The following is a 12,108-nucleotide window of genomic DNA, read 5'->3' as shown; positions in this document are numbered from 1 at the left end:
CCGGCCCTGACCTGGCCTTGGCCCAGAGAGATGGCACTCATTTTCTTGGAGAACTGCATGACGTCAGCAAACTTGTAGAGGTCAGCAGCAGGGTCAGTGCCAGGGGACAGGACGAAGATGAGGGGGGTGGAGGGGGACGACTCCTTGAAAACCACAGACAGGTCTGACGCCTGACGAGGGAGAGATGGAGAAAAAAGGCGTGACAAGCCATGACTACTGCTGTCACATACCGTACAGTAGAGCAAACAACCAGGAATTATTTTCAGCTTAGTTAGCACAGTTAATTTTGTATTCATTAAACAATGTTTGTACTGCTGCAGTGACCCAGCCAAAACAAACTGAATCATTATTGCCATGGTAATATTACCATACTTCTAAGCTATTGTCACAGACATTAGAATAACTATTGTGTCACAACATACGTATAGGCTTTCACATCAACATTAATACAAGAGGAACCTACCTGAGGTTCTATGAAGCGCTGACCCAACTGAGCTGATACAAAGTCCTGCAGGCCTTGAATGAGACAGTCAGTCCTCAAACAGCGCAGGACCAACAGCTTCTGGAATGAGTCCAGCTTTGTGTCCCAGTCTCCTGGGAGGGGCTCCCTATAGGCAAATATACATATGCACACCTTGTCAGTTATTGATGGCTTCTACACAGTACAAATGAAGGAAGGTATTTTCACATAGTGGTTATTTATGCGTGCCTGTGAGGCTGGTTGCTGTCAAAAATTCTCTTGAAACCCTGCAGATGTTCGGTGAAGCTCTCTGCCAGGTTGCTGAAGTTGTCCAGAGCGCTGAGGCCCTGGATGTCCTGCCAGGCACGCTCAGACAGCCAACTCCCTGCTGGGTTTGACAGCTCTTGGACGGGCATCCCTCCAGATAGCAGGTAGCGCCACTCAGCCTGCCACAAAGACACAACATAAATTTCATCATACCCAGATGAACTTAACTTCGTACGGAAAACTAAAGAGAGGAGGAACGGACTTCAAACTCCTGTGTTGCTCACCATATCAATTTTGTTCTCATTCATCATGATGCGAGCACACAGGAAGAAGGCGAACATGAGTTTGTGCTTCTCAAACAAGCTGAGGCACACGTTGCTGTATAGGCTGAAGGTGAAAAACTCATTGATGTTGGCAATTCTCCTCTCCACTGTGTCTGTGAGGCAGAAAAAGTCAGTGGAAGCAGAAAAGTATTTTTAACATCTAGTTACAATGTCATAAAAGATTCCAAATGATTTTTCCTTCTGCACAGGTAATATTTTGTATATAAGCTTTCATGTGGAATGTTTTTCTACCTGCTCTCTCAGAGTTGGTGATGCCAGCCATGAAGATGCCAAGGAACCATTCCAGGGAGTACTGGTACATGGGGTCAACCTTTGACAGTTCTGCTACACAAAAGAAGAGGATCTGTGTGCGCACAGCCACAGGCACATACTCCAGACGTGTGGCATTGATGTCCTGCTCTGTCTGCTCTGCCGCCATCACTTTGGCCTGCCAATAAAAACCAACCTTGCGTTAGTAGAAAATCCAACAATAGACTTAAGAGTCTCATGGCACAATGTATAATTATGAACTTCATGTAAGGCCATTCCTGATATTAGCAATAATAGCCCTCCCACTGTCTGACCTTGATTTCTGCAGCTTTGGTCTTAGAAGCCTCCAACACTTGGATGATCTCCTCGTTGTCCACAGGGTTCCCCTCTGTGGAGCTGAGTCGGAACAAGATCTCATCCTCAATTTCTTTTAGCTCCTGTTTCATCTTGGCGTTGCTGATGATCAGCTGGTTCTTAGCCTCCTCCAGGTCTGGACGTTCTTTAGCCACCAACTGGCCCAGCAACTGGTCCTCTAGACCACTGGGAATGCACAAAATGCACATTAAAAAAAAAAATAACAAGACATAATTAAATAGAATCAAGTTCCTCACCTCGATTGATTCTATCCGGTACACAGTCACAACCAGTTTTACCTGTTTTAAATGTGTTACCTTGGTGACAGGGTGAAGTTTATCAGTGTGACATTGGTGGAGACCTCCGGAGAGTAGTGTGGGTTCGGCAGTCTGGTGGTGATGTACATCTTAAAGCCTTCATGGTAACGGATGACTGAATTGCCCTTGAATGTCTAAGGGCCAAAATGTGTAAATTAATCGCTGATGTCTGTGATGCTTGATGGTTTTTTGTAATAAACGTGTGTGTGTGTGTGTGTGTGTGTGTGTGTGTGTGTGTGTGTGTGTGTGTGTGTGTATTCACCTGATGCAACAAGATAGGTTCTAGAGCAGGATCTAAATCCTCTCCTACATTTTCCAAAAGGCAGGGTTTACCGAAGCAAATGGCATTCTCAAGGCTGCGGAGGAAGTCCTGGTCACTAAGCTTCATCGCCTCCAATCCATTGTCCCTCTCCTGGGTGACAACAGGAAGCAGGTATGAATGAGTAATGAATCAAATATAGCTACAGACACTTAGACTCTTTACAGAGGAGTTGTTAGTGCTATGGGATAAGATATTTCCACTGTTTGCCACACAGTCAAAGCAGGCACCTGGGTATGTGTTGAACCTTGTTCAGCAATATGAATAACATATGAAAGTCTGCTATGTCAACTTTTAAAACTGGTAACTAAAGTACAATTACAAGCTATGCATGTGATGTGAAGAGGTTTATTAAAATCTTGATATGGCCTCTTCTCATGTCTTTTTGTCTCACCGGCACCCTCTGCAGTTATGGTTGGATCAGCACACAGAAAAGTGTCCTCACCATGTTTTTGATCCACGTGTTGGCTTGTCCCTGAGGATCAATAAATAGAGCCCAGCGCAAAGAGTACTGGGCAATCACACCATTCTCCACTGACAGGTTATCCTTTGGCAAGCCTGATATCTGTGCACACAGGAATGACAAAGTATGATGCCAATAATGGTACTAAAGTTAATCTGAAAAAGTATACAAAAACTAAAACTGATGTTCTGAATATTAACAGTTCAAATCTGTCTTAAGAGGCTGTGACCCTGAAGGTCAGCTGAACACACGTTAGTTCTGACCTGCCAGGAGTGGATCTGGACTGGATCTCCGAAGGTGTTGATCAGGTTGGGTTCGTCAGTGTGTGGAACATTTAGCTCTTTGAAACAATGAAGCCACTCCTCTGCCATGGCTGCCCTGTACTCTCCCTACAAGAAAAATACAAAAATACACAATGCACCTTCATGCAAATCATACAATCATGCTGCAGATCAGATCAGCATATATAGGTTTAAGTGTAGGAATACACAGACAACTTTCCACCAGGAAAGCATAACAATATTAAATCTTTAAAATGCGTCTGATTTTGATCGAAAATATGTGTATATGCAATCAATTATGGGAAATGTAAATTTATATTATGTATTCATGCTCATGCACTTACAGTGAAAGGTCCCAGGTATGCTACATATGCTGCAGATAGAAGCACATCGCCCGCCACATTGTTGACCATATAATCCAGATGTTGCACTGTTTGCTTCCAACGCACCTTCTCATCTGCCAGTTGGCCTATAAGCTGGAGAACACGAATCCATCATCAAGACATGACAATCCAGATTTAATTAAATTATTATTCTCATTAGACATTACACTGCATTTGACACTGCTTATACAGTATATATTTATATGACATTATGTATGTATTACATGAGCGTGTATGCCATGTTATTATAAAGTTTAAGATGTATTGTTTGGTTATATGTATATATTTCTGTTTGTACTTAATGCCTGATTATATTCATTAGCCATGCATACTATTGTGCATTTATTTCAAATATAGTGTGTGAAAAACTGAAATAGTTTTTCCTTTTTAATAAATTTGCAAAAATGTCTAAAATTCTGTTCCTCTTTGACATTATGGTGTATTGAGTGTAGACTGATGAGGGGAAAAGACTAATTTAAACGATTTTAGCATAACTGCAACATAACAAAATGTGAAAAAAGTGAAGGGGTCTGAATACTTTCTGAACACACTGGGTCTCATTCATGAAACGTTAGTAAATTTGTGCGTAGATGTGCACATAAAAGCCTACGCTACTAAAAACCTACTCCGGATTCATGAACACCGCGGGAAACTCAGATCTGATCGTAAACACGTGTGTATGATCGTGAATGCCAATCCATCGTAAAGTGACAGCGCGCTCCCGGTAATCAGCTATTAGCATAAATCCCCGCCCATGAATTGCCAATGACCACCATATAAGGAGGTGTAGCTGCATCCGGTCGACCTGTCAGTCATGGCGCAAACGAAGAAAGGGAGAGAAAGAAAAAAGAGCTTTGCGGAAGCGGAGATAGAAATACTTTTGGGTGAAGTGGAATTAAGAAAAAAAAATTATTTTCATCTGTTAGCAGTGGTGTGACAGGGACAGGCAAAGCGAAGGCCTGGAGGGAGGTGACAGATGCCGTCAATATTGTCTCTGTAGTCCAAAGAACCATGTCCGAGGTGAAGCGTAAATGATTTGACATGAAACTGGAGGCAAAGAAACGCATAACCTCACACAAAAGAAATATATCAGCCACAGGAGAAGGAGGCTCACAGTCGCAGCTATCACCTGCAGACGAGCGCATCGCGGGGATAACTGGGGAGACCTCTCTGTCAGGAATTATACCTGGCGGAGACAGCGACATGCCTCCACTGGAGCCTATATTTTTATTATCATCATTCAACATGTAGAAAGAACGTGTAATCTATTGAGTGGATTTACATAGATAATTCACAATCATGAACCTAATCTGGATCTTAAACCTGCCAATTGCCAACTACTTTAACTAAATGTGTTATATTTTTATCATATGTTTAGGCTATATCACGTGTTTCAAAGGCATCTGCGTATTGTGTACATAACAGAGCGCAATATGAATTTAAATTGTAATTTCCAATAGTGACAAGCATTATTTATGTGCATTCTTAAATTTACACAAGCACTACGCGTGGTCAGCAGCATGTGTAGATTTTGTTAGTAGCTACGAAAAGATCGGAGCTACTAAAATATTGATGAATGCGAGATGCACGTAAATTTCCGTCTGCGAACAGTTTACACACAAATTCGTTCTGCTCACGTTTCATGAATGAGACCCACTGTATGCACACTGATTTCGCGTAACATACTCCAAACTCTCTTTTCTGTTTCCTTCCCCCTGGAGATCAATGCAGTGTTGTTTTATTTTATCCTATCCCTCCTTCTGACCTTCTCTGTTCGGACGAGGCGGGCCTCACACAGTTGATACTTGTTGTCCAGCTCATCTTTCTTAGCCACACAGTCCTGGAACTTGGCCTGCAAAGTGGCTCTGACACCCTCCATCGCTGCCAGCTGCTCTTTGGCATCCTCCAGGGTGCGTTCAGTCACCACTAGGTCCTTCTGGGCCTCCTGGAGGGCTTGCTGTACAAATATTTACATTTTTAATATTTAGATGACTCTCTTATTTGAAAAAAACAAAACAAAACATGTAAGTGCATTCCTGTCCTACATGGATAATCAAGACAACTCAAATGTGGACTTCAGTTTTTACCCTTTTAGGCTCCACAGCCTTGGCCACAAAGTGATATACATGCATGGCTCGCACCCACTGGCAAATGGAGGCACAGGCTTTGGAAACCTTGGCAATGGAGGCTGGCTGGAATTCCTCATTATCTATGTAGGGCTGGACTGAACTGATCACGTTATCTGGGATGTTGTCCTGCAGAAATGGTTAGTGGGAACTTAAACTCAAATCTCAAAGAGACAATAACAACATACATTTTACATTATACATATAATGATACAGCAGTAAATCTACTAGATATGTGCTCTACCTTATCATACTTGAAGAGGCTATCCAGAAATTTGCCAGGATCTTGTAGCAGACTCATTCCAGGTTCCCAGTAGTCATCGACCTCGGTGCCAGGCTTCTCTTCTGGTACCTTTTTGGGCTTGATGCCCATCATAATGCAAACTGCCTCAATAACCAGCTGCACCCCCTGCGGAGGTTGCTGCATGCCTCGCACCTATGGGAAAAAAACGATTGAGGAAAATCAACAATGTAGTTCTATTTGAAGGATATCTTACCCAATCATTATCAGAATCCCTGACCTCAGTGACATGATTCTTGTTGAGTGACTTGAGGGTGGCGAGGGCAGCATCCAGTACTGGCAGAGCCTCACCCAAGTCTCTCTGGGTGTCTGCTGTGATGGCTCCTACAAAACGGGCTCTCTCTGAAGCTTTGGCTTCCTCTGCCTGCACAGACTTCCGGGTCTCCTCTGCATCCACTGTGTGTTTCTAGCAACACGAGTGTAAACCAAAGTCCATAGGTTATAAGCTGGTATGCTTCCCAGACACACAGCTCATGTTCATATATGGGACATTCATTTTTGTTTCACTATTTTTGTATTGATTTTCTGATTTTCTGTATTGTGGTCAAGAACACAAAATCATCAATATCAACAATTGTAAACTAAAATAAGAACACTTAATGCAAGTCATATCAGTGTCTAGTGAATTCAGAGACATACTATACAATTTTTTTTTTCTGTTTAGTTTCCCTTACTTTGATGGTCTCCATAGTGTCTTCAGTGTCCTTAGCAGCCTCCTCCAAGAGAGCCCTCATCGCCTCAAGCTCCTCCTGCATCTTACTCACATCATCTGCTGTGCTGAAAAGCTAGAGGATCACAGAAGAGCAGATGGTTCCATTAGTGCACAAATTAATCATATGCACAAATTTAATTTCTTTGATTTTTTTTTCCAGTCCAGTGGCTTGCCTTGTCCAGGCCAGTCTTCATGTGGTGGCGAGCGCTACACAGTTCTTGCTTCTTGCGTTGAATGAGATCTGAGAAAATTTTGAGCAGTTCCAGGTAGCTCCTGGGTGTGACATAGTTGTGTCGAGAAAGCTCAGCCAGGTACTGTTCACATTTCCTGGCTACCATCTGATGGATCTTCACACACATCAGCGTCTAGAAAAGGCAATCGATTAAGGAGAGACCGTGCTTAACATCTTAACGTATTTTAGATTTTTCATTATTTAATTTTTTATTTTTAAACATTAATACCATTAAAGCTCACTGACACAGAAACACAGACATTATCCTCACCAGTCCCTTCATGGCTGTGGGGCTGGCTTCTAGCTCAGGGAGCTCATTAAGAAATGATGTGGCCACAGCCTGCAGAGCCTCCTCTGGCCAAGCGTTGAACCAGTCTATGGTACAACATGTCACCAGCGAGGGAAACTGCCTCAGCCGTGCACGGAATACCTCACCAATAGGACTGTGGAGGAAGAAATGAAGAGATGTGTGAGTAGGGGAAAGGGAGAGAATAGGCTAAAATAAGATGAAAGAAGAAGCTTCATCCACTTCTTTTAATTTGTCTTTTTACAAAGTGAACAAAACTTTGTACAGTTACAAACCTCATGCAAAGTACAGTGTGGATGTTGCTGCGAACCCGACTTATGTAGGCAGCCATTAGGTTGGTTTTAGTTGGCTGCTGGCCCAGGTCTTGCACCACTGGCTTCATGGCTTTCAGAATGCGCTCCTGCTCGTCTGTTGCATACAGGTAGGGAACATCCCCAGAGTTCAAAATGTTGTTGATATCCTCCAGGAATGACTCACTCTTAATCTGGAGGATTAAACAAAGGTACTAATGTGTAAAATGCTTCCTTGTCCTCTGGAGAAATACATTATTTTAAACTTAAATACTTTAGATCACTTAGATCTACATTTAGCTTCTTTGTTTATGCTCTTATTCGAATTGACTTACAATAGGTACCAGCAGTAAAACAATATTCCAGTGATGCTGCTAACCTATCACACACAGAGTATACTGTAGTAGGTGAAAAGAGAACACTATTGATACCTGTGTGTCTACAAAGAGGAAGGTGATCTGCTTGTCCTGAAGGCCAGCCTTCAGCATGACCCTTTTAATATCTTCTCTCCACTCTGTCTGACCATAGTTCTTAGCCAGGTCAATCTGGAAGCACTCATAGTCTGACCTGGATATGAACAAAGGCATGATGAGGACCAGGTCACACTTAAGGGACCATACTGATGTTCCTGTATGTTCCAGCACATCAACGATATATTTTACGGTTGAAAAATCTTTATAATCTCTCTATAATGTGCTGAAATGAATGGAAAAAAGATGCTGCCTTTAAAGTAGGACATCAATTTGAAAAAATGTGTGTATACTTTGGAAAAAGGTCAGCAGTAACATAATATGTTTTGAAAACATGCAGAACCCAGCAGTGAGATGCTTTAAAAGAAATATTTGGAGATAAAAACTTTTTTGAAAATTGTGTTTAGCCTGCAGAAATGAGAGATGTACAAGGTGTGGGAATCTCACATATGTGAGGCCAGCTTAGTGAGCGACTGGCGCCCGCTTCCACCCACTCCAAGCAGCAGGGCATTGCCCAGGGGCTGCCGCAGGATGCGACTGATACGGCAGACATGCTCAATGGCGTCCATGAAGAGCACCAGCTTCATCTTGGTGGTACTTCTCTCGTTGTAGTCTCCCATGTATTCCTCCATCACTTGCTTCAACTAGATGATATAATACAAGAGTAAAAAAAAAATGTTTAAGTACTCAGTTACCCTCTTATGCTGTAGAGTAGAAAAAACTGATTAAGAAAATGAAGCACTTTCACAAAGTACAATATGACTACTCATAAGCCAACTGCTCATCTGTTTAGCATCAAAACACTGGCTGTCACCACTCACCTTTTCCTTGTCTTGTATAAGTGTGTAGACTTTGTGTTGTGCCTCAGGAATCATGAAATCTCCATACAAAACAGGCTGGCAGAGCACCACCTCTTCAAAACTGCAGTCAAAGTCGTGAATGCAGTCCTTCAGGAGACTGTTTAACCAGTCCCTGTCCTCCGCACACACCAGGCGGTCCTGGAAAACCCGGCAGCTTTCGTGGTACCACAGTTGCAGCAGCTGCAATTTGTCCTAAATTTACAGAGGTAACAGGACTTTCATACTGGGGATTTTGAGGTATACCTTTTAATCCCTCTAACATTTCATGGTAGTTTGAATTCAAGACATGATTATTCTGGACGTCACATAATACTTCTGCAGTTATCTCACAGCGGCACTGATTTCAAGCACCTAATTACTTTTTATTTCATAATGGTAATGTGATTATGCCAAATTAATTTGATTCTACCTCTATCACTCCAGCCTCCGCCATGAGTATGCCCTGAAAGACTTTTGACAGGTCTCTGAGGTTGAAGGTGTAATGGGACTTGGCTGGAGTTGGGAGGAGCTGGGAGGTGATGGTAGAGTAGACTCGGATAGTAGCGTCTACAAGAGACTCATTCAGCGGCTGGATAGCTGGCACAGGTCCTGATGAAAAAGAGCAGGATAAAGGAGGGAAGTGATTACATTAAAACATGAAATTCATATGAAAATCTATTTACTGAGCCAATGTTTAATCAGAAGACACTTCCACAACCTTTGGTCAACAGCTGTTGTTTTTTAATGTGCTCTATGACTAAAATGAATTTTTCAGATGTGTTTTGTATCTTCTTATATCATGCGAACTATACTAACTCATGCTAATGCTATTTAATGACATTTTTACACACTTTGCACTTTTTATCTACTTTGTTTCCCTGTGTCCCTGACTTACTGCCTGGTTCCTTTTTACTCATATTTCCATCTGAAAGAGAACAAACATTCAGTGAAATAAGTTTTTATTTTCAGAAGCTAATGTAAGTATTCTGTACCCTTCAACACCTGTCTGAGACTCACCCATCCAACTGCCCAGAATGGTGGAGAAAATCGTTTTCTTGCTGGCATCCTCCATTTCAGTGAAGGACAGGAAATTAAAGTGGCGCGTGAAGCGCTGGGTGATGGGGCTCCGGCCTCCATCTGGAGGTCCCATGGCACAGGCAAAATTTATGTCCACGATGTGCTTGAATGTCCCTGTGGAGAAAGGACAGGAAGACAAAAGAGAAGCTCAAGCTAATTAAATGTTTTGCAATTTGTGAAAATTAAAAGTCATGAGGTATTAAAGGAGGAACATTAACATTAACAGTAATATGTTAGGCATGAAGAAACAACCCTGTAGTATTCTCACCTATCTGTTTCCTGTCATACCAGCCTCCATGGTCCATCCACTGCCTCAGCAGTTCAATAGGAGGCTGAGCACCATAGGTCTCCAACATGGGCATGTTCAGGTCATCAATGAAGAAGATGAAATACTTCCTTATCGGGGGTCCAAACACACCTTTCCGCCTGACACAAAGGCACATGCATCATGACTCACAAACTAACATAAATAATGTGAAGTTGGATAGACAGTCCATAATAAAGCATGCATACCTTTTGTCTAGTTTACTGTCAATGTAATCTTGAGTCTGGTTGGCTGAGGTGCGGGCAGAGAACATGAGGAAGTGTGTGATGTATTCGGAGGGCATGTTCCTAAGCAGCTTGTCTGACATGGTCAGGGTCTTTCCTGTGCCAGTTGGACCAATACACAGCACCTGGATCACACACACAATTATAAATCATTAATTTTCAAGCCTAATTTAGTGTCTTTTTAAGTGCTTCAGTATCATATGTTTACAGTTTTTACGAACAAGCGATACTGTTTGGACATCTTACATTTATTTCAAACCAAAGTATTTGTAGACATGTGTGAAGATCAACTACAATCAAAGTACTCACAGGTTTTTTGTTGGTCAAAAGCATATCCATGAGGAAGGACATTCTCACTGTGTCAGCAGTGGGAACGATGATGTCAGTATAATTTGTCTCGGGGGTGATCACAACACTCTTTGCAGATTTCATCCAGCTGACCCACTGGACCTAGAGCACAAACAAAATGATGATTGAGAGAAAAGCAGAAATGCATCTGATGGTCTTTGCTGCATCAAAGATCTGTATGATATGATTACTTTTCTTTCCTCATCTTCATCGTCATCCTCGAAGTTACTAATCCCTGCATCATCGAGCCTATAGTCATACACCAGGGCCTCCTCTGGAAAACACAAGTGAATCTGAAGGAAAAATGCATTTAATTAAATGATATCACTGTCAAGAAATAATCCAGCTGTCAATACAAATCATATTGGAAATATTTTGGTATTTGGATGCGATAAAAGGAGAGATGATGATATGACCTTTTCTTCTGCCATCTTGTTCTTGAGCCAGGCACTGAAGCGTTTACAGCTGGCTGCATCTCCTGTGGTGCCTACACTCCACACCAGAGAGAAAAAAAACCAGGGCTCGATCAGCTCCTTCAGCTGGTCCAATTTCTTCTGTGGTGGCGGCCTCTCATCCTACAAGACGGTAAAGTATTGTTGAGGGATCACAATTAACAAAATTAACAAGCACAAATTTCTTTGAAGTTTTCATCCCTCTAAAGGTAAAATTAGTAACTTCCTTCACATTAGTTTACACTTGTGACGTCGTTGAAATGCAGTGAGTTTCACCACATGTGACCACATAAATTCAACTTATTTATTAATGCAGATTAAAAGATAATGTTGTATTTTAAAGTAGCTTGTACTCATTATTTCTATATACTGTAATAGCAAATGTTCAAGTTGCTAAAACCAACATAATTGCAATAAAATCCAGGTATATTATTTTATTGAGATTCTTCCTAACACAGAGAAGCTGCACACACCTCTTTAGTGTCAAAAGGACTGAAGAAGCAGTCCATAAGTTTAAGCAGACTGCAGGTGAGGTTGCTGTCCAGGGATGTGATGACCTCCTTTACTGATGTGCGGACAAATGTGATAGAATCCTGTGTAAAAGCACAGAAAAATAAAACAAAGGCAGTACAGTCTTTACAATATCAAGATCTAATCCTTAAGATTCCCTGCTGGGTTTTCTCAGTTATGTCTCACCTGCAGGAACCTGGCAAACAGGGAGTCGAGCTGCTCCGTGTACAGTTTCAGGGCTTCAGGGACCCGCTTCAGCCAGCATTCTGTAAAAGGGACGAGGCCCAGAATACTGGGCTCCAGGTAGACCATCCCGCAGCGTGACACTGTCGCGGGAGAGGCCACCGCCAAGTCTTGCACCTCAAACATCATGGTCATCGCCTGCAGGAGGAAGACACAAAACGTCTGAATGCACATGGGACAGAAGACGATAAAGAGACAATAATTAAAACCATGAA

The 12,108-nt window shown here is 42.1% G+C and overlaps 1 protein-coding gene across 1 annotated transcript in view; it reads right to left on the bottom strand.

Annotated features, from left to right (window-relative positions):
* Nucleotides 1-12,108, bottom strand: part of dnah1 (dynein, axonemal, heavy chain 1) — a 30,427-nt gene that overhangs the window by 6,429 nt on the left and 11,890 nt on the right. The window contains 33 exon segments of the mRNA XM_073468259.1: nucleotides 12-170; nucleotides 464-562; nucleotides 635-700; nucleotides 703-906; nucleotides 1,012-1,163; nucleotides 1,303-1,498; nucleotides 1,635-1,860; nucleotides 1,992-2,125; nucleotides 2,254-2,403; nucleotides 2,756-2,875; nucleotides 3,037-3,162; nucleotides 3,399-3,530; nucleotides 5,203-5,394; nucleotides 5,525-5,692; nucleotides 5,808-5,999; nucleotides 6,085-6,270; nucleotides 6,539-6,649; nucleotides 6,750-6,941; nucleotides 7,080-7,251; nucleotides 7,391-7,599; nucleotides 7,837-7,972; nucleotides 8,323-8,519; nucleotides 8,697-8,927; nucleotides 9,145-9,323; nucleotides 9,610-9,639; nucleotides 9,732-9,905; nucleotides 10,060-10,217; nucleotides 10,305-10,465; nucleotides 10,650-10,790; nucleotides 10,880-10,981; nucleotides 11,105-11,263; nucleotides 11,614-11,733; nucleotides 11,837-12,031. Coding sequence (XP_073324360.1) covers nucleotides 12-170; nucleotides 464-562; nucleotides 635-700; nucleotides 703-906; nucleotides 1,012-1,163; nucleotides 1,303-1,498; nucleotides 1,635-1,860; nucleotides 1,992-2,125; nucleotides 2,254-2,403; nucleotides 2,756-2,875; nucleotides 3,037-3,162; nucleotides 3,399-3,530; nucleotides 5,203-5,394; nucleotides 5,525-5,692; nucleotides 5,808-5,999; nucleotides 6,085-6,270; nucleotides 6,539-6,649; nucleotides 6,750-6,941; nucleotides 7,080-7,251; nucleotides 7,391-7,599; nucleotides 7,837-7,972; nucleotides 8,323-8,519; nucleotides 8,697-8,927; nucleotides 9,145-9,323; nucleotides 9,610-9,639; nucleotides 9,732-9,905; nucleotides 10,060-10,217; nucleotides 10,305-10,465; nucleotides 10,650-10,790; nucleotides 10,880-10,981; nucleotides 11,105-11,263; nucleotides 11,614-11,733; nucleotides 11,837-12,031 — 5,169 coding nt within the window.

This window comes from Pagrus major, chromosome 6, assembly GCF_040436345.1.
Source record: "Pagrus major chromosome 6, Pma_NU_1.0".
NCBI lineage: Eukaryota > Metazoa > Chordata > Actinopteri > Spariformes > Sparidae > Pagrus > Pagrus major.
The sequence above is the reverse complement of the archived record's forward strand: the minus strand, read 5'-3'. Positions and strand labels throughout refer to the sequence as shown.